The sequence below is a fragment of the Tinamus guttatus genome, unplaced genomic scaffold, assembly GCF_059628265.1.
Source record: "Tinamus guttatus ecotype Peru unplaced genomic scaffold, ASM5962826v1 Tinamus_guttatus_pri_ptg001743l, whole genome shotgun sequence".
In the NCBI taxonomy this organism is placed as follows: Eukaryota; Metazoa; Chordata; class Aves; order Tinamiformes; family Tinamidae; genus Tinamus; species Tinamus guttatus.
Window position 1 is genome coordinate 1 of NW_028290277.1, and position 21,983 is coordinate 21,983.

General features: G+C 62.7%; 1 protein-coding gene and 1 long non-coding RNA gene across 3 annotated transcripts; both read left to right on the top strand.

Annotated features, from left to right (window-relative positions):
• The first annotated feature begins 1,579 nt into the window (after window positions 1–1,579).
• LOC148590097 (uncharacterized) lies at window positions 1,580–1,939 on the top strand. 2 transcript variants are annotated; one of them, XR_015914364.1, is made up of 3 exons: window positions 1,580–1,619; window positions 1,689–1,736; window positions 1,855–1,939. It is a non-coding gene; the product is annotated as an uncharacterized LOC148590097 (long non-coding RNA). The 2 variants fall into 2 exon arrangements; XR_015914365.1 differs by having other exon boundaries at window positions 1,586–1,627; window positions 1,706–1,736.
• Window positions 1,940–4,404: 2,465 nt separating this feature from the next.
• LOC148590098 (mitogen-activated protein kinase 7-like) lies at window positions 4,405–16,662 on the top strand. The gene is given in 8 exon segments (XM_088539481.1): window positions 4,405–4,531; window positions 6,358–6,523; window positions 10,826–12,534; window positions 13,272–13,529; window positions 14,788–14,882; window positions 14,885–14,926; window positions 15,536–15,657; window positions 16,515–16,662. Coding segments are annotated over 6 exon segments (2,355 nt in total). The 5' UTR covers window positions 4,405–4,531; window positions 6,358–6,523; window positions 10,826–10,844.
• The last annotated feature ends 5,321 nt before the right edge of the window (window positions 16,663–21,983 follow it).

The following is a 21,983-nucleotide window of genomic DNA, read 5'->3' on the forward strand; positions in this document are numbered from 1 at the left end:
CAGTGTCCCCATAGAAGGTCCTGGTGTCCCCATGTCCCCAGTGTCCCCAATGAGGATCCCCTTGTCCCCAATGAGGGTCCCTGTGTCCCCAATGTCCCCACAGAAGGTCCTGGTGGTCCCAATGTCCCCATGAGGGTCCCTATGTCCCCAATGAGGGTCCTTTTGTCCCCAATGTCCCCATAGAAGGTCCTGGTGTCCCCCCTGTCCCCAATGTCCCCATGAGGGTCTCCATGTCCCCAATGTCCCCATAGAAGGTCCTGGTGCCCCCGATGTCCCCATGAGGGTCCCCTTGTCCCCTGTGTCCCCAATGAGGGTCCTGGTGGCCCCAGTGTCCCCATAGAAGGTCCTGCTGTCCCCATGAGGGTCCCTGTGTCCCCAATGAGGGTCCCCTTGTCCCCTGTGTCCCCATTGAGGGTCCTGGTGTCCCCAATGTCCTCCTGAGGATCCCCTTGTCCCCAGTGAGGGTCCTGGTGGCCCCGTGTCCCCAATGTCCCCAATGAGGGTCCCTGTGTCCCCATGAGGGTCCCCTTGTCCCCAGTGTCCCCATAGAAGGTCCTGGTGTCCCCATGAGGTTCCTGGTGCCCCCAATGAGGGTCCCTGTGTCCCCAATGAGGGTCCCTGTGTCCCCATGAGGGTCCTGGTGTCCCCAATGTCCCCATAGAAGGTCCTGGTGGCCCCATGAGGGTCCCCGTGTCCCCAATGAGGGTCCTGGTGTCCCCAATGTCCCCATGAGGGTCCCTGTGTCCCCATGAGGGTCCTGGTGTCCCCAATGTCCCCCATAGAAGGTCCTGGTGTCCCTGTGTCCCCATTGTCCCCAATGAGGGTCCTGGTGCCCCCAATGTCCCCATAGAAGGTCCTGGTGTCCCCAATGTCCCCATGAGGGTCCCCCTTGTCCCCCGTGTCCCCAATGGGGGTCCTGGTGCCCCCAATGTCCCCATGAGGGTCCTGGAGACCCCAATGTCCCCATAGAAGGTCCTGGTGGCCCCAATGTCCCCATGAGGGTCCCCTTGTCCCCCGTGTCCCCAATGAGGGTCCTGGTGCCCCCAATGTCCCCATGAGGGTCCTGGTGACCCCAATGTCCCCATAGAAGGTCCTGGTGGCCCCCAATGTCCCCATGAGGGTCCCCATGTCCCCAATGACGGTCCCAGTGTCCCCATATCCCCCAATGTCCCCAATGAGGGTTCCTGTGCCCCATAGAGGGTCCTGGTGTCCCCATGAGAGTCCTGGTGTCCCCAATGTCCCCATGAGGGTCCCCTTGTCCCCAATGTCCCCACAGAAGGTCCTGGTGTCTCTGTGTCCCCAATGTCCCCATGAGGGTCCCCTTGTCCCCTGTGTCCCCAATGAGGGTCCTGGTGTCCCCAATGTCCCCATGAGGGTCCTGGTGGCCCCAATGTCCCCATAGAAGGTCCTGGTGGCCCCAATGTCCCCATGAGGGTCCCCTTGTCCCCTGTGTCCCCAATGAGGGTCCTGGTGCCCCCAATGTCCCCATGAGGGTCCCCTTGTCCCCAATGTCCCCACAGAAGGTCCTGGTGTCCCCAATGTCCCCATGAGGGTCCCCATGTCGCCAGTGAGAGTCCCAGTGTTCCCATGTCCCCAATGTCCCCATAGAAGGTCCTGGTGTCCCCGTGTCCCCATGAGGGTCCCTGTGTCCCCAATGAGGGTCCTGGTGGCCCCAGTGTCCTCATGAGGGTCCCCTTGTCCCCAGTGTCCCCATAGAAGGTCCTGGTGTCCCCAATGTCCCCATGAGGGTTCCTATGTCCCCAATGAGGGTCCCGGTGTCCCCATGTCCCCAGTGTCCCCATGAGGGTCCTGGTGGCCCCAATGAGGGTCTTGGTGGCCCCATGTCCCCATGAGGGTCCCCTTGTCCCCATAGAAGGTCCCGGTGGCCCCATTGTCCCCAATGTCCCCATAGAAGGTCCCGGTGGCCCCATTGTCCCCACGAGGCTCCCGGTGTCCCCAAGGTCCCCATTGACGTCCCCAATGTCCCCCCAGGTCCTGCTGGCCCCACAGAAGCTTCGGGGCTCCGCGACGTCGCCGATGTCCCCATGGGGGACCCGGGTGTCCCCGCAGAGGACACCGGTGTCCCCAACGTCCCCAACGTCCCCACGGAGCCTCCCGGTGTCCCCAATGTCCCCATGGGGGTCCCCAATGTCCCCATGGAGCCTCCTGATGTCCCCAATGTCCCCAATGTCCCCATGGGGGTCCCCAATGTCCCCAATGTCCCCATGGGGGTCCCCGATGTCCCCAATGTCCCCATGGAGCCTCCTGGTGTCCCTGATGTCCCCAATGTCCCCATGGGGGTCCCCAATGTCCCCAGTGTCCCCATTGGGGGTCCTGATGTCCCCAATGTCCCCATGGGGGTCCCTGATGTCCCCAATGTCCCCAATGTCCCCATGGAGCCTCCTGGTGTCCCTGATGTCCCCAATGTCCCCATGGGGGTCCCTGATGTCCCCAATGTCCCCATGGAGGGTCCTGATGTCCCCAGGGTCCCCAATGTCCCCACGGGGGGTCCTGATGTCCCCAATGTCCCCATGGAGCCTCCTGGCGTCCCTGGTGTCCCCATGGGGGTCCCTGGTGTCCCCAATGTCCCCATGGGGGTCCCCAATGTCCCCAATGTCCCCACGGAGCCTCCTGATGTCCCTGATGTCCCCAATGTCCCCATGGAGGGTCCTGATGTCCCCATTGAGGACCCCGGTGTCCCCAACCCTGCCTGACGAGGCTCCATTTTGGGACAAAAACCCCGGATTTGGGGACCCAAAAGCCCAGGAATTCCCCCCAAAACAGCCGCTCCCCCCCACCCCCCCAAAAACCTGTAATTTCCCCCCAAAATCCCCCCATTTCCCCCCAAATCCCCCCATTCCCCCCTCAAACCTGTTGCCCCCAAAACCCCAATTTTTTGCCCTAAAAATTCCCCCAAATCGCCAAAATTTGCCCCAAACCCTGCTCTCCCGCCCCCCAAATCCCGCTATTTCACCCCAAAAAACTGCCATCCCCCCACTTCCTGCTCCCCAAATCCCTATTTTTCACCCCCAAATCCCCTTTTTTGCCTCCAAATCCCTGTTTTTCACCCCAAATTACCCATTTTCCACCCCCAAATTCCCGTTTTTGGCCCCCAAATCCCCATTTTCCGCTTCCAAATCCGCATTTTGAGTCCCAAATTCCCGGTTTTCGCCCCCAAAACCTTTCCCAGAAGGGGCGGGGCTTCGCGCCGGGCCCCGCCCCCGGTGACGTCACTCGCGAATAAAGGCCCCCGCTTGAGACCCGCCGCTTCCGCCTCTCTTTGTCCCCGCCCCCTCCCCGCGATGACGTCGCGCCGCCCTCGACCAATCAGCGCGCGGGGAGAGGGGCGGGGCCGCTTTCTCGGAAGGGGGAGAGGGAGGGATTTCCGGTTCCCGTCGCGTCACTTCCGGCTCGGGCGGCGGCGGCGGCGGCGGCGGCGGGAGGTGAGAGCGGCCCCGGGATCCCCCCCCCCCCCCCGCGCGCGCGGTCTCCATGGCAACCGCCCCCCCGCGTCGCCCCGGCAACCGCCCCCTCCCCGCGCGTCGCCCTGGCAACGGCGGGGGGGGGGGCGGGGGCTCCGCGCGCCGCCCCGGGAACTGCTCCCCCCTCCCCTCCCCGCGAGTCGCCCCGGCAACCGCCCCCCCCCCCCCCGCGTCGCCCCGGCAACTGCTCCCCCCTCCCTCCCCGGGCGTCGCCCCGGCAACGGCGGGGGGGGCGGGGGCTCCGCGCGTCGCCCCGGCAACCACCCCCCCCCCCCCGCGCGCGTCGCCCCGGTAACCGGCACCTCCCCCCTCCCGCGTCGCCCTGGCAACCGCCCCCCCCCCGCGTGTCACACTGGCGACCGCCCCCACCCGCGTTGCCCCGGCAACCGCCCCCCCCCGCGCATGTTGCCCTGGCAACCGCCCCCTCCCCGCACCCCCCTCCCCAACCGCCCCCCCCCCGCGTCACCGTGGCAACCGCCCCCCCCCCCCGCGCGTCGCCTCCTCCCCTCCCCGGGCCCCCCCGGCAACCGCCCCCCCCCCGCGTCGCCCCGGCAACCGGCACCCCCCTCCCCGCGTTGCCCTGGCAACCGCCCCCCCCCGCGCCCCCTGCAACCGCCCCCCCCACGCGTCACCGTGGCAACCGCCCCCTCCCCGCTCGTTGCCCCGGCAACCCCTCCCCTCCCCAACTGGCTCCGCCCCCGTGCGTCACCGTGGCAACGGCGGGGGGGGGCGGGGGGCTCCACTCGTCACCATGGAGACGGCGCCGCGTGGCGGGGGGGGGTAACGGGGACTCCCGGGCTCCCTATGACGTCACCCCCCCCCCATGACGTCACCCCCCATATGACGTCACCCCTGGGCAGCCATGACGTCGCCGGAGGAGGAGGAGGGGGCGGGGCCCGGCGGGCGGCGGGGGCGGGGCCCCCTGGCGCTGCTCCGCGCCCGGGCGCTCGACGTCACCTTCGACGACGTCGGCGACGACTACGAGGTCATCGAGACCATCGGGACGGGGGCCTACGGGGTGGTCAGCTCCGCGCGGCGCCGCGACACCGGTGAGGGGCAGGGGATGGGGGCGGCCCGGGGGCCTGGGACCAAATTGGGGTCACCCGGACGCCTGGGCCCCTTTTTGGGTGTCCTGGACGCCTGGGCCCCTCTTTGGGTCACCCGGACGCCTGGGCCCCTTTCTGGGGTGTCCCGGATGACCGGGTCCCTTTTGGGGTCACCCGGACGCCTGGGCCCCTTTTGGGGTCACCCGGACACCTGGGTCCTTTTGGGGGGTGTCCCGGACGCCTGGGCCTTTCTTTGGGGTCACCTGGACACCTGGGTCCAAATTGGGGTCACCTGGACGCCCGGGCCCCTTTTTGGGGTGTCTTGGTTGACTGGGTCCAAATTGGGGTGTCCCGGACGCCTGGGCCCCTTGGGGGGGACATTGGGGTCACCCGGACGCCTGGGCCCCTTTTTGGGTGTCCCGGACGCCTGGGTCCAAATTGGGGTGTCCCGGACGCCTGGGCCCCTTTTGGGTGTCCCAGACGCCTGGGCCCTTTTTTGGGGTCACCCGGACGCCTGGGATCTGTTTTGGGGTCTCCCGGACGCCCGGGCCCCTTTTTGGGGTGTCCCGGACGCCTGGGTTCAAATTGGGGTGTCCCGGGGGCCTGGGCCCCTTTTGGGTGTCCCGGATGCCTGGGCCCTTTTTTGGGGTCACCCGGACGCCTGGGCCCCTTTTTGGGGTGTCCCGGATGACTGGGTCCAAATTGGGGTCCCCCGGACACCTGGGTCCAAATTGGGGTGTCCCGGACGCCTAGGCCCTTTTTTGGGGTCACCCGGATGCCTGGGTCCCTTTTTGGGGTGTCCCGGACGCCTGGGCCCCTCTTTGGGTCACCCGGACGCCTGGGTCCAAATTGGGGTCACCCGGACGCCTGGGCCCCTTTTTGGGGTCACTCAGACACCTGGATCCAAATTGGGGTGTCCCGGACGCCTGGGCCCCTTGGGGGGGACATTGGGGTCACCCGGACGCCTGGGCCCCTCTTTGGGGTCACCCGGACGCCTGGGTTCAAATTGGGGTGTCCCGGACGCCTGGGCCCCTTTTGGGGTGTTCCGGACGCCCGGGCCCCTTTTTTGGGCGTCCCGGACGCCTGGGCCCCTTGGGGGGGACATTGGGGGGACACTGGGGTCCCCCGGACGCCTGGGCCCTTTGGGAGGGTCTCTTGGACACCCGGGTCCTTTTGGGGGGTGTCCCGGACGCCTGGGCCCTTTTGGGGGGTGTCCCGGACGCCTGGGTCCCTTTTTGGGGTGTCTTGGATGACTGGGTCCAAATTGGGGTCACTCGGACGCCTGGGTCCAAATTGGGGTGTCCCGGACGCCTGGGCCCCTTTTTGGGGTGTCCCAGACGCCTGGGCCCCTTGGGGGGGACATTGGGGGGACACTGGGGTCCCCCGGACGCCTGGGCCCCTTTTTGGGTGTCCCGGACGCCTGGGCCCCTTTCTGGGGTGTCCCGGATGACTGGGTCCAAATTGGGGTCCCCCGGACACCTGGGTCCAAATTGGGGTGTCCCGGACGCCTGGGCCCCTCTTTGGGTCACCCAGACGCCTGGGTCCAAATTGGGGTCACCCGGACGCCTGGGCCCCCTTTTGGGTGTCCCGGACGCCTGGGCCCCTTTTTGGGGTCACCCGGACGCCTGGGATCTGTTTTGGGGTCTCCCGGACGCCCGGGCCCCTTTTTGGGGTGTCTTGGACACCTGGGTCCAAATTGGGGTCCCCCGGACGCCTGGGCCCCTTGGGAGGGTCTCTCGGACACCCGGGTCCTTTTGGGGGGTCCCCCGGCCGCCGGGGCCCCTCCCACGCCCCTAACCCCGCCCCCTTGCCGCGGTGGGCGTGGCCAGGCCAGGCCGTGGCCATCAAGAAGATCCCGGACGCCTTCGACGTGGTGACGACGGCCAAGCGGACCCTGCGCGAGCTCAAGATCCTGCTGCACTTCAAGCACGACAACATCGTGGCCGTGCGCGACATCCTGCGCCCGCCCGCGCCCGACGGCGCCTTCCGCTCCGTGTGCGTTTCGGGGTGATTTGGGGCGTTTTTTGGCTTTTTTTTTGGCGTTTTTGGGGTGTTTTTTGGGTGTTTTTCGCGTGTTTTTTGACGTTTTTACGGCATTTTTTCAGGTGTTTTCGTGCCGTTCTTGAAGCACGACAACGTCGTGGCCGTGCGCGACATCCCGCGCCCGATGGCGCCTTCCACTCCATGTGCATTTTTTGAGCGTTTTTGGGCGTTTTTGGGCGTTTTTTGCATTTCTTTGGCTTTTTTTGCATTTTTGGGGCGTTTTTGGGGCGTTTTTTGGGTGTTTTTTCGACCTTTTTTGGGTGTTTTTGAAGTGTTTTCGTGCCGTACTTGAAGCACGACAACATCGTGGCCGTGCGCGACATCCCGCGCCCGACGGCGCCTTCCGCTCCGTGTGCGTTTTTGGGTGGTTTTTTTTGGCGTTTTTAGGTGTGTTTGAGCATTTTTTGGTGTTTTGGGGCGTTTTTTGGGGTGTTTTTGGGTGTTTTTGGGGCGTTTTTTGGGTGTTTTGGGGGTGTTTTTTGGGTCGATTTGGGGTGTTTTCGTGCTGCACTTCAAGCACGACAACATCGTGGCCGTGCGCGACATCCTGCGCCCGCCCGCGCCCGACGGCGCCTTCCGCTCCGTGTGCGTTTTGGGGTGATTTGGGGCGTTTTTTGGCTTTTTTTTGGCGTTTTTTGGGTGTTTTTTGGGTGTTTTTCGTATGTTTTTTGACGTTTTTACGGCATTTTTTCGGGTGTTTTCGTGCCGTACTTGAAGCACGACAACGTCGTGGCCGTGCGCGACATCCCGCGCCCAATGGCGCCTTCCACTCCATGTGCATTTTTGGGTGTTTTTTTGGCATTTTTAGGTGTGTTTGAGCGTTTTTTGGTGTTTTCGGGCATTTTTTGGGATGTTCTGGGGCGTTTTTTGGGTGTCTTTTCGACGTTTTTTGGGTGTTTTTGAAGTGTTTTCGTGCCGTACTTGAAGCACGACAACGTTGTGGCCGTGCGCGACATCCCGCGCCCGATGGCGCCTTCCGCTCCGTGTGCATTTTGGGGTGTTTTTTGGGCGTTTTTAGGTGTGTTTGAGCGTTTTTTGGTGTTTTGGGGCGTTTTGGGGTGTTTTGGGGGCTTTTTTTGACGTTCTTTGGGTGTTTTTTGGGCGTTCTCGGGTGTTTTCGTGCTGCACTTCAAGCACGACAACATCGTGGCCGTGCGCGACATCCTGCGCCCGCCCGCGCCCGACGGCGCCTTCCGCTCCATGTGCGTTTTGGGGTGATTTGGGGCGTTTTTTGGCTTTTTTTTGGCGTTTTTGGGGTGTTTTTTGCGCGTTTTTTGGGTGTTTTTCACATGTTTTTTTATGTTTTTACGGCATTTTTTCGGGTGTTTTCGTGCTGCATTTCAAGCACAACAACATCGTGGCCGTGCGCGACATCCCGCGCCCGATGGCGCCTTCCACTCCATGTGCATTTTTTGAGCGTTTTTGGGCGTTTTGGGGCGTTTTTTGCATTTCTTTGGCTTTTTTTGCATTTTTGGGGCGTTTTTGGGGCGTTTTTTGGGTGTTTTTTGACGTTTTTTGGGCATTTTTGAAGGGTTTTCGTGCCGTACTTGAAGCACGACAACATCGTGGCCGTGCGCGACATCCCGCGCCCGATGGCGCCTTCCGCTCCGTGTGCATTTTTGGGTGTTTTTTTGGCGTTTTTAGGTGTGTTTGAGCGTTTTTTGGTGTTTTGGGGCGTTTTTGGGCGTTTTGGGGGCTTTTTTTGACGTTTTTGGGGTGTTTTTTGGGCGTTCTGGGGTGTTTTCGTGCTGCACTTCAAGCACGACAACATCGTGGCCATGCGCGACATCCTGCGCCCGCCCGCGCCCGACGGCGCCTTCCGCTCCATGTGTGGTTTGGGGTGATTTTGGGCGTTTTTGGGTGCTTTTTGGGTGTTCTCTGGGCGTTTTTGGGGTGTTTTGGGGGCGTTTTGGGGCGGTTTTGGGGTGTTTTTTGGTGGTGGCTCAACCCAACTTAAAACCAACACTCAATCCAACCCAACCCCAACGCTCAACCCAACTTAAAACCAACACTCAACCCAACCCAACACCCAACCCAACACAACACTCAACCCAACCACAATCCTAATGGTCAACCAACCCAATGGTCGACACAACCCAACGCTCAACCCAACGCTCAACCCAACCTAAAACCAACACTTAACCCAACCCCAACTCAACACAATGCTCAACCCAACCCCAACACTCAACCCAAACCCAACGCTCAACCCAATCCCACCCAGTGCTCAACCCAACACTCAACCCAACCCCAACCCAACGCTCAACCCAACCTAAAACCATCATTCAACGCAACCCTACACTCAACCCAACCTCAACCCAACCCAATGCTCAACCCAACACTCAACCCAACCCAGTGCTCAACCCAATCTAAAACCATCCCTCAACCCAACCCCAACATAACCCAACGCTCAACCCAACTTAAAACCAACATTTAACCCAACCTCAACGCAACCCAACGCTCAACCCAACACTCAACTCAACCCAATGCTCAACCCAACCACAACCCCAATGCCCAACCCAATGCAACACCCAACCCAACCCAACACTCAACGCAACCCAACCCTACACTCAACCCAACCCAAACCCAACCCAACGCTCAACCCAACCCAATGCTCAACCCAACCTAAAACCAACACTCAACCCAATCCAACACTCAACCCAACCCCAACGCTCAACACAACCCAACCCTCAACCCAATCCAACCCAACGCTCAACCCAACCCAGTGCTCAACCCAACCTAAAACCAACACTCAACCCAACCAAACACTCAACCCAACCCAACGCTCAACCCAACCACAACCCTAATGCTCAACCCAACCCTACACTCAACCCAACCTCAACCCAACCCAACGCTCAACCCAACCTAAAACCAACACTTAACCCAACCCCAACTCAACGCTCAACCCAACCCAATGCTTAACCCAACCTAAAACCAACACTCAACCCAACCCAACGCTCAACCCAACCCAACCCAACTCGATGCTCAACCCAACCCAAACGCAACCCAACGCTCAACCCAACCCAATAGTCAACCCAACCCAACCTCAACCCAACCCTACACTCAACCCAACCCAAACCCAACCCAATGCTCAACCCAACCCAACACTCAACCCAACCACAATACCAATGGTCAACCCAACCCAATGCTCAACCCAACCCAACACTCAACCCAACCCCAATGCAACCCAATGCTCCACCCAACCTCAATACTAAACCCAAACTCAATGCTAAACCTAACCTAATGCTCAACCCAACCACAACCCCAATGCTCAACCCAACACTCAACCCAAACACAACGCCAATGCTCAACCCAGTCCAATGCTCAACACAACCCTCAACCCAACTCCGACTCAACCCAACACTCAACCCAACTCAATGCTCAACCCAACCTCAACCCAACCCAACGCTCAGCCTAACCTAAAACCAACACTTAAGCCAACCCCAACTCAACGCAACACTCAACCCAACCCAACGCTCAACCCAACCACAACCCCAATGCTCAACCCAACCCCAACCCAACACTCAACCCAACCACAATCCCAATGATCAACCCAACCCAACACTCAACCCAACCCAACACTCAACGCAACCCAACCCTACACTCAACCCAACCCAAACCCAACCCAACGCTCAACCCAATGCTCAACCCAACCCAACACTCAACCCAATCCAACCCAACGCTCAACCCAACACTCAACCCAACCCAACACTCAACCCAACCCAACCCAATGCTCAACCGAACCCAACACTCAACCCAACCTAAAACCGTCATTCAAGCCAACCCTACACTCAACTCAACCTCAACCCAACCCAATGCTCAACCCAACCTAAAACCAACACTTAACCCAACCCCAACTCAACGCAACACTCAACCCAAACCCAACGCTCAATCCAATCCAACCCAATGCTCAACCCAACGCTCAACCCAACCCCAACCCAACACTCAACCCAACCCAACACTCAACCCAACCCAATGCTCAACCCAACACAACCCCAATGCTCAACCCAACCGAACACTCAACCCAACCCAACACTCAACCCAACCCAATGCTCAACCCAACCACAATCCCAATGATCAACCCAACCCAACACTCAACGCAACCCAACACTCAACCCAACCCAACACTCAACCCAACCGCAATCTCAATGATCAACCCAACCCAACACTCAACGCAACCCAACCTTACACTCAACGCCCAACCCAACCCAACGCTCAACCCACCCCATCGCTCACCGCGCTCTCCTCTCCCCGCAGCTACGTGGTCCTGGACCTCATGGAGAGCGACCTGCACCAGATCATCCACTCCCCGCAGCCGCTCACGCTGGAGCACGTGCGCTACTTCCTGTACCAGCTCCTCCGCGGCCTCAAGTACATCCACTCGGCCAACGTCCTCCACCGCGACCTCAAGCCCAGCAACCTGCTGGTCAACGAGAACTGCGAGCTCAAGATCGGCGACTTCGGCATGGCGCGCGGCCTGGGCGCCGAGCCGCGCCACGCCAAGGCCTTCCTCACCGAGTACGTGGCCACGCGCTGGTACCGCGCGCCCGAGCTGCTGCTGTCGCTGCACGGCTACACGCGCGCCATCGACATGTGGTCGGTGGGCTGCATCTTCGCCGAGATGCTCGCGCGGCGCCAGCTCTTCCCCGGCCGCAACTACGTGCACCAGCTGCAGCTCATCATGGCCGTGCTGGGCACGCCGCCCGCCGCCGTGGCCGCCGCCATCGGCGCCGAGCGCGTCCGCGCCTACGTGCAGAGCCTCCCGCCGCGGCCGCCGGTGCCCTGGGAGAGCCTCTTCGGCGGCGCCGAGCCGGCCGCGTTGGCCCTGTTGGGCCGGATGCTGCGGTTCGACCCGCGCGAGCGCCTGGGGGTGGCCGAGGCCCTCGGCCACCCCTTCTTGGCCAAGTACCACGACCCCGAGGACGAGCCCGAGTGCGTGCCGGCCTTCGACTTCGCCTTCGAGCGCCGCGCGCTCACCAAGGAGGACATCAAGGCGGCCATCGTGGCCGAGATCGCCGCCTTCCACGCGCGCCGCGACGGCATCCGCCGCCGCATCGCCCTGGCGCCCGCCCAGCGCCCGCCCAATGACGCCCCGGGCGCCATCGACGGCTCCCAACTCAACGTGGATGGGTCTCAAGTCAACTTCAATGGGGCCCAGGTCAACGTGGATGGGTCTCAACTCAACTTCAATGGGGCCCAGGTCAACGTCGATGGGTCTCAAGTCAACTTCAATGGGGCACAAGTCAACGCCGATGGGTCCCGGGTCAACTTCAATGGGTTGCAACTCAAGACTGATGGTTCCCAACTCAACTTCAGTGGGGCCCAGGTCAACGTCGATGGGTCTCAAGTCAACTTCAATGGGGCACAAGTCAACGCCGATGGGTCCCGGGTCAACTTTAGTGGGTCACAAGTCAAGACTGATGGTTCCCAACTCAACTTCAATGGGTCTCAAGTCAACGTTGACGGCGCCCGAGTCGACTTTGGTGGCGCCCGCGTCAACCTCGACGGTTCCCAGGTCAACGTTGAGGGCCCCATGGCCAACCGGGACGGCCCCAGGGTCAACGCCGATGGCTCCGTGGTCAACGTGGACGGATCTCGGGTCAACGCGGTCAACAATGCCAATGGGGGCAATGCGACCTTGGCCAACGCGACCATGGCCAACGCGACCATGGCCAACGCAACCATGGCCAACGGGACCTTGGCCAACGCAACCTTGGCCAACGTCGACCTGGCCTTGACCAACACGGTCCTGGCCAACGCGGTGCTGGCCATGGGCGGGGCCTGCGGCGACGTGGACATGGCCAGCCCCGCCCCCGGCCCCGCCCCCGGCGACTGCCCAATGGCGTCGCCCCGCGTGAAGGCGGAGCCGCCGCCCCCCGCCCGCCGCGACGGCGCCATCTCGGCCGACACCAAGGCCGCCCTCAAGGCGGCGCTGCTCAAGTCGGCGCTCCGGGGGCGGGGCCGAGGTGGGCGGGGCCCGGAGGGCGGGGGTGGGCGGGGCCCCATGGGGGGCGGTGACGCCCGGACGCCCCTTGGTGGGGGGCAGGGGGTGGAGTCTCTGATTGGCCCCTTGTGGTGACACCCGGACGCCTGGGCCCCTTGGTGACACCCGGGCCCCTTGTGGTGACACCCGGACACCGGGGCCCCATGGGGGGCGGTGACACCCGGACGCCGGGGTCCCTTATGGGTGACACCCGGACACCCGGGCCCCTTATGGGTGACACCCAGACGCCAGGGCCCCTTTGGGTGACACCCGGGCCCCTTGTGGTGACACCCGGACGCCGGGGTCCCTTATGGGTGACACCCGGACGCCAGGGCCCTTTGTGGTGACACCCGGACGCCAGGGCCCCTTTGGGTGACACCCGGACGCCGGGGCCCCTTGTGGTGACACCCGGACGCCGGGGTCCCTTATGGGTGACACCCAGACGCCAGGGCCCCTTTGGGTGACACCCGGACGCCTGGGCCCCTCGTGGGTGACACCCGGACGCCGGGGCCCCTCGTGGTGACACCTGGACACCCGGGCCCCTTATGGGTGACACTTGGACGCCCGGGCCCTTTGTGGGTGACACCCGGACGCCTGGGCCCCTCGTGGGTGACACCCGGACGCCGGGGCCCCTTTGGGTGACACCCGGACGCCGGGGCCCCTCGTGGTGACACCCGGACGCCGGGGCCCCCTCTGACCTCCCTTCCTCTCCCCCCACAGAGGCTCCGTGTGGGGCGGCCCCGGGGCCGGCGGAGGCGGCGGCCGCCCCCGAGGGCCGTCGGGCGGTGACGGCGGCCGAGCGGCAGCGCGAGCGGGAGGAGAAGCGGCGGCGGCGGCAGGAGCGGGCGCGCGAGCGCGAGCGGCGCCAGCGCCGGGAGCCCCGGGGCCGCGGGGAGGCCCTGCGGGGGCTCCCGCTCAGCGACGACGACCGCAACCTGCTGGAGCGGTGGACGCGGATGCTGCGCGGCGCCAACGGGAGCAACGGGAACAACGGGGGCAACGGGAGCAACGGGGTCAACGGGAACAACCTGGTCAACGTGGTCAATGGGACCAGCGCGACCAACCTGGTCAACGGGACCAACGTGGTCAACGGGAACAACCTGGTCAATGGGACCAACCTGGTCAACGTGGTCAATGGGAACAACCTGGTCAATGGGACCAACCTGGTCAACGTGGTCAATGGGACCAACGTGGTCAACGGGACCAACCTGGTCAACAGGACCAACGTGGTCAATGTGGTCAATGGGACCAGCGGGACCAACCTGGTCAATGGGACCAACCTGGTCAACGTGGTCAACGGGACCAACCTGGTCAATGGGACCAACCTGGTCAATGAGACCAACGTGGTCAGCGGGACCAACCTGGTCAACGTGGTCAATGGGAACAACCTGGTCAACGTGGTCAATGGGACCAACGTGGTCAACAGGACCAACGTGGTCAACGTGGTCAATGGGACCAGCGGGACCAACGTGGTCAGCGGGACTAACCTGGTCAACGGGACCAACCTGGTCAACGTGGTCAATGGGACCAGCGTGGCCAATGGGAGCAACATGGTCAATGGCACCAACGTGGTCAACATGGTCAACGTGGCCAACGTGGCGACCAACATGACCAACCTGGTGGCCACCGGGTCCAGTCTAGTCAATGCGGCTGCCAATGGCACCAATGTGGCCAATGCGGCCAACATGGTGGCCGGCATGAGCAACATGGCAACCAACGCGGCCAACGTGGCCACCAACATGGTCAATGTGACTAACATGAGCAACATGGCAACTAGTGTGACCAGCGTGACGAACATGGCCAATGTGGCAACCAACGTGAGCAACATGGCCACCAACATGGGTAATGTGGCCAACATGACGACCAGTGTGGCCAACATGACCAACGCGAGCGACGTGGCGACTAACATGGCCAAGACAACCAACGTGGCCACCAATCTGACCAGCATGACCAACACGGGCAACACGGCCACGAAAGTGACCAACGTGGCCAACATGGCGACCGATGTGGCCAACACGACCAACGTGGCCAAGGCGGCCAACGTGGCCACCAGCGAAACCAACGTGGTCACCAATGTGGCCAACGTGGCCAACATGGTCAACATGATCAACGTGGCCACCAACGCGGCCACTGACGTGGCCAATGTGGTCAATGCGGCCACCAACGTGGCCAACATGGTCAACATGATCAACGTAGCCAACGTGGCCACCAGCGTGGCCACCAGTGTGGCCAATGTGACCAACGCGGCCAACGTGGTCAACGCGGCCACCGACGCGCCCAACGTGGCCACCGTGGGCAGCGGCGCCCCCATGGGCTGGGCCAGCGACGACGTCCCCGACGTGGCCACCGTGACCCAGCAGCTCTCCAGGTCGCAGGTGAGAGACGCCGGGAAGGGGCCCAGGAGTCCGGGAAGGGTCCGGGTGTCCGGGAAGGGGCCCAGGCGTCCGGGAAGGGCCCAGGGATCCGGGAAGGGACCGGGAATCCGGGAAGGGGCCCAGGAGTCCGGGAAGGGCCCAGGAGTCCGGGAAGGGCCCAGGAATCTGGGAAGGGGCCCAGGAGTCCGGGAAGGGGCCCAGGCGTCCGGGAAGGGCCCAGGAGTCCGGGGGGGGGCCCAGGAGTCCGGGAAGGGCCCAGGAGTCCGGGAAGGGGCCCAGGAGTCCGGGAAGGGCCCAGGCGTCCGGGAAGGGGCCCAGGAGTCTGGGAAGGGCCCAGGAGTCCGGGAAGGGCCCAGGAATCCGGGAAGGGGCCCAGGAATCCGGGAAGGGGCCCAGGAGTCTGGGAAGGGGCCCAGGCGTCCGGGAAGGGGCCCAGGCGTCCGGGAAGGGCCCAGGAATCCAGGAAGGGGCCCAGGAATCCAGGAAGGGCCCAGGAGTCTGGGAAGGGGCCCAGGGATCCGGGAAGGGCCCAGGCGTCCGGGAAGGGCCCAGGAGTCCGGGAAGGGGCCCCGGCGTCCGGGTTTTCCGGCGCTGACGCCCCCCGCGCAGGTGGAGGATCCGCTGCCCCCCGTGTTCTCCGGGACCCCCAAGGGCAGCGGCGCCGGTTACGGCGTCGGCTTCGACCTCGAGGAATTCCTGAGCCAGTCGCTGGACATGGAGGCGCCCGACGGGTGAGCGGGGACCGGGAAGGGGCCGGGAATCTGGGAAGGATCCAGGAATTCGGGAAGGATCCGGGAGTCTGGGAAAGGGCCCGGGAGATTGGGAAAGGTCTTGGGAATCTGGGAAGGGCCCAGGAATTTGGGAAAGGGCCCGGGAGCGCGAGAAGGGGGTTCTGGCATCCGGGAAAAGGGCCCAGGCGTCCGGGAAGGGGCCCAGGCGTCCGGGAAGGGTCTGGGAATCCGGGAAGGGTCCGGGAATCTGGGAAGGATCCAGGAGTCTGGGAAGGATCTGGGAGTCCGGGAAAAGGGCCCGGGTATCCAGGAGGGGCCCAGGAATCTGGGAAGGGGTCCAGGAGTCTGGGAAGGGCCCAGGAGTCCGGGAAGGGGCCCAGGAATCCGGGAAGGACCCAGGAATCCGGGAAGGGGCCCAGGCGTCCGGGAAGGGCCCAGGAGTCCGGGAAGGGGCCCAGGCGTCCGGGAAGGGGCCCAGGAATCCGGGAAGGGGCCCAGGAGTCCGGGAAGGGCCCAGGAATCCGGGAAGGGGCCCAGGCGTCCGGGAAGGGGCCCAGGAGTCCGGGAAGGGGCCCAGGCGTCCGGGAAGGGCCCAGGCGTCCGGGAAGGGGCCCAGGAATCCGGGAAGGGGCCCAGGAATCCGGGAAGGGGCCCAGGAGTCCGGGAAGGGGCCCAGGAGTCCGGGAAGGGGCCCAGGCGTCCGGGAAGGGCCCAGGAATCCGGGAAGGGCCCAGGAGTCCGGGAAGGGGCCCAGGCGTCCGGGAAGGGCCCACGAGTCCGGGAAGGGCCCACGAGTCCGGGAAGGGGCCCAGGAGCCCGGGAAGGGCCCAGGCGTCCGGGCTCACCCCGCCCCCCAGGCCGGCGGACTCGGCTCCGCTCTCCGCGTCGCTCCTGGCCGATTGGCTGGACGTCCATTCCCTGAGTCCGGCCGCCCTCGAGAGCCTCCAGCGGGATCTGCAGCTGGGATCGCCCGTCCTGCTGCCCGACGAGCTGCCCGACGCGTGACGGGACGGCCGGGAAGCCGGGAACATCCCGGGAATCCGGGAACAGCCGGGAATCCGGGAACGGCCCAGGAATCCGGAATGGGAATCCGGAAACGTCCCTGGGATGGACCCTGGCGTTGGGAAACGTCCCAGGAATCCGGAAACGTCCCAGGAATCCGGAATGGGAATCCGGAAACGTCCCTGGGATGGGCCCCGGTGTCCGGGAAAGTCCCGGGAATCCGGAATGGGCCCTGGTGTCCGGGAGAGTCCCGGGAATCCGGGAACATCCCGGGAATCCGGAATCGGAATCCAGAAACGTCCCTGGGATGGGCCCAGGTGTCCGGAAAAGTCCCGGGAATCTGGAAACGTCCTGGGAATCCGGGATGGGCCCCGGCATCCGGGACGGACCTGGGAATCCGGAAACTTCCCAGGAATCCGGAATGGGAATCCAGAAATGTCCCTGGGATGGGCCCAGGCGTCCGGGAAAGTCCCAGGAATCCGGATTTGGATCCAGGTGTCCGGGAAGGACCTGGGAATCCAGAATGGGCCCCGGCGTCCGGGAAAGTCCCGGGAATCCGGAAACGTCCCTGGGATGGGCCCAGGTGTCCGGGATGGCACCACGAGTCCAGGAAGATCCCAGGAATCCAGAATTGGGCCCCGGCGTCCGGGAAGGTCCTGGGAATCTGGGAACATCCCAGGAATCCAGAATGGGCCCTGGCATCTGGAACAAGTCCCGGGAATCCGGAGACATCCTGGGAATCCGGGATGGGCCCCGGCATCCGGGACGGGCCTGGGAATCCGGAAAAGTCCCTGGGATGGGCCCAGGCGTCCGGAAAGGTCCCAGGAATCCAGAAACATCCCTGGGATGGGACCCGGTGGCTGGAAAAGTCCTGGGAATCCGGAAACGTCCCGGGAATCTGGAATGGGAATCCAAAATGTCCCTGGGATGGGCCCCGGCGTCCGGGAAGGTCCTGGGAATCCAGAATTGGATCCAGGCATCCGGGAAGGACCCGGGAATCCGGAATTGGATCCAGGCATCCGGGAAGATCCCGAGAATCTGGGAAAATCCCAGGATCTGGGATGGGCCCCGGCGTCCGGGACGGGCTCCGACATTCTGGAAGGTCCCGGGGATGCAGGACGGGCCCAGGAGTCCGGGAGGGACCTGGGAAGGGGCCCGGGCGTCCGGGTCGTCCCGTCGCATCCGACGGCGCCAATAAAACTTTGTAGGGAATTTCCGGCCCCCCTGTCCTTGTCCTGCCCCACAAGTGGGTTTGGGTGACGCTGGGTTGGGGGGCCCAGGCGTCCGGGAAGGGCCCAGGAGTCCGGGAAGGGGCCCAGGAGTCCGGGAAGGGCCCAGGAATTCATGGAGTATTAATGGGAATCAAGGTGTCTTTGAGGGTTATAACGGGGTATTAACCCCTTTAATCTGGGGGTATTAATGCCTTACTGAAGTATTAATGGGTATCAAGGTGTCGTTGAGAGTTGTAATGGGGTATTAACCAGTTTTATCTGGGGAGTATTAATGGGGTATTAATGCGTTACTGAGGTATTAATGGGTGTCAAGGTGTCCTCGAGGGTAGTAACGGGGTATTAATCCCTTTAATCCGGAGGTACTCATGGGGTTTTAATGCCTTATTGAGGTATTAATGGGTATTAAGGTCTCCTCGAATGTTTTAACGGGGTATTAAGCCCTTTTATTTGGGGGTATTAATGGGGTGTTAATGCCTTACTGAGGTATTAGTGGGTATCAAGGTGTCCTTGAGGGTCTTAATGGGGTATTAACCAGTTTTATCTGGGGAGTATTAATGGGGTATTAATGCGTTACTGAGGTATTAAATGGGTATCAAGGTGTCCTCGAGGGATTTAATGGGGTATTAACCAGTTTTATCGGGGAGTATTAATGGGGTATTAATATTAATGGGAGTATTAATGGGGTATTAATGCCTTACGGAGGTATTAGTGGGTATCAAGGTGTCCTCGAGGGCTGTAACAGGATATTTTTCATTTTTGGGGGGTATTAATTCCTTACTGAGGTATTAATGGGTATCAAGCATATTCATGGCCCCCAAGGATGTCATTGGGTATTAATGAGTATTAAGGTATGTTCTAATACTAAGGTGTGTTAGTATTCCCGGGCATTAGCAGTCCCATATGGTACTAATGGGTATTAATGAGCATTAATGAGTTTTAATCACCCCGTAGGGTATTAATGGGTATTATTAGGTATCATAGGTACCGTAGCAAACTAAGAAGTATTAATGGGTATCAATGAGTATTATTGGTCCCACAGAGTACGAATGAGTATTAGTGGGCATTAATGAGTATTAATGGACATTACTGGGTCCAGAGAGTATTAATGAGTATTAATGGACATTATCGACTCCACAGAGTATTAATGAGTATTAGTGGGCATTATCGAGCAATAAGGGCCCCAAGGACTATTAATGAGTATCAATGGGTATTACTGGCTCCACAGGGTACTAATGAGCATTAATGAGGTATGGGGATTTTAAAGGGTATTAAGGTCAGCGCGGGGCGATGGGGCTGGGGGGAGGAGCCCTATGGGGCGGGACTTGGGGTCCGGCCAATCGCGTGTGGCCGCAGCGTCATCGGCCTCGGCGGGGGTATCTATGGGTCCAAGGGGGCTCAATCGGTCCAAGGGGGGATCAGTGGGGCCAATGGGGCTCAATGGGGCCAAGGGGGCTCAATGGGGCCAACAGGGGCTCAATGGGGCCAACAGGGGCTCAATGGGACCAAGGAGGGTCAATGGGTCCAAGAGGGGGTCAGGGGTTCAACAGGAGCTCAATGAGGCCAAGGGGGGCTCAATGGGGCCAAGGAGGATCAATGGGGTCAAGGGGGCTCAATGGGGCCAACAGGGGCTCAATGGGTCCAACAGGGGCTCAATGGGACCAAGGAGGGTCAATGGGTCCAAGAGGGGGTCAGGGGTTCAACAGGAGCTCAATGAGGCCAAGGGGGGCTCAATGGGGCCAAGGAGGATCAATGGGTCCAAGGGGGCTCAATGTGTCCAACAGGGGCTCAATGGGTCCAACAGGGGCTCAATGGGGCCAAGGCGAGCTTAATGGTTCCAAGGGGGGATCCATGGGGCCAACGGGTCTTAATGGAGCCAAGGGGGAATCAATGGGTCCAAGGGGGCTCAATGGGGCCAACAGGGGCTCAATGGGACCAAGGAGGGTCAATGGGTCCAAGAGGGGGTCAGGGGTTCAACAGGAGCTCAATGAGGCCAAGGGGGGCTCAATGGGGCCAAGGAGGATCAATGGGTCCAAGGGGGCTCAATGTGTCCAACAGGGGCTCAATGGGTCCAACAGGGGCTCAATGGGGCCAAGGCGAGCTTAATGGTTCCAAGGGGGGATCCATGGGGCCAACGGGTCTTAATGGGGCCAAGGGGGGCTCAATGGGTCCAAGTGGGGCTCAATGGGGCCAAGAGGGGGTCAATAGGGCCAAGGAGGGTCAATGGGTCCAAGGGGGGCTCAATGGGGCCAAGAGGGGGTCAAGGGGTCAACAGGAGCTCAGTGGTGCTGGGGGGGGATCAATGCGGCCAAAGGGGGTCAATGGGATCAAGGAGGGTTAATGGGGCCAAAGCGGGGCTCAATGGGGCCAAGGGGGATCACTGGGCCCAAGGGGGGCTCAGTGGGGCTCAATGGGGCCAAAGGGGGAACGATGGAGCCAGAGGGGCTCAATGGGGCCAACGGGACTCAATGGGCCCAAGGGGAGGTCAAAGGGCCCAAGGGGGCTCAATGGGGCCAAGAGAACCCCCCAGGACCCCCAATATCCCCCCTAAGGCCCCAAATATCCCAATTAGCCCCAATATCCCCCCAATTTACACCAAAACTTCCAATATCCCCATGAGACCCCCAATATCCCCCCCAAATTTGCCCCAAGACCCCCCAATATCCCCCCAATTTGCCCCAGGAGCCCCCATGTCCCCCCCTATCTGCCCCAGGACCCCCCCAAGGCCCCCAGCCCCACTCGAAACCCCCCAGATCCCTCAGCCCTCCCCAAATCCCCGCGTTTCCCCCCAAACTCCCCTCCCAGGTCCCTCCTGCCTCCCCAAAATCCCGTTTTTTCGCCCCAAAATCCTCCCCGTCTCCCCCCACCCCTCCCCCCGCGGGGGGAGTCCCTCCCTGCCCCTCCCTCCCGGAGAACGGCGCATGCGCAGTGCACAAGAGGAAAGCCCCCCCCCGGCGCGGAGAGCGGCGCATGCGCAGTAAGCAGGAGCCGGGCGCGCCCCCCTCCCGCCCGAAGAACAACGCATGCGCAGTGCGGAAGAGGCGCTCGTCCCCCTCCCGCCCGGATGAAAGGCGCATGCGCAGTGTGCAGGAGCTGTGCGCCCCCTCCCGCGCGGAAAATAGCGCATGCGCAGTGCCCGGGAACCGCGCTCTCCCCCGCCCTCCCGGAGAACGGCGCATGCGCAGTGAGCGGGAGCCGCGCGCCCCCCCCGCAGGGAGAACAGCGCATGCGCAGTGAGCAGGAGTCGCGCGCCCCCGCCCCCACGGAGAACAGCGCATGCGCAGTGCGGAAGAGCCGCGCGCCCCCTCCCGTACAGAAAACGGCGCATGCGCAGTGCGGGGGAGCCGCGCGCGCCCCCTCCCTCCCGGAGAACAGCGCATGCGCAGTGCGGAAGAGGAGCGCGCATCCCCCCCCCGGGAGAACGGCGCATGCGCACTGCGCGGGAGCAGCGCGCTCCCCCGCCCTCCCGGAGAACGGCGCATGCGCAGTGCGGAAGAGGAGCGCGCATCCCCCCCCCGGCAGAACGGCGCATGCGCACTGCGCGGGAACAGCGCGCTCCCCCGCCCTCCCGGAGAACGGCGCATGCGCAGTGCGGAAGAGGAGCGCGCATCCCCCCCCCCCGGCAGAACGGCGCATGCGCACTGCGCGGGAACAGCGCGCTCCCCCGCCCTCCCGGAGAACGGCGCATGCGCAGTGCGCAGGAGCAGCCGCTCCCCCCCCCTCCCGCGCGTGCGCAGTGCGCCGCCGCGTTCCCCCCCCCCCCCGCCGCCATTTCGCCGTGAGGCGCCGCCGATCTCCCCGCTCTGATCTCGGCCGTCCAGCCCGTTCCTAACCCACCTCATTAAATTCTAAAAAAAAAAAAAACAAAAAAACCCCAAAAAACCCCTCTTTTCTCCTCACCAACATGGAGATGGAGGTCAGATGGTGACAGGCCCCCTTGTGCCCCAGGGGGTAGTGGGACATTTAAGAGAGGGTCGAGCCCCCCTGTAGGACCTTCCTGCTCTGCCCTGGCCCTGCTCCTCGCCCGAGGGCTCCACACGAAACCCGTGTGGCTCCAAAAGGAAGAAAAGAAAAATAAAACAATGCTGAAGGGTG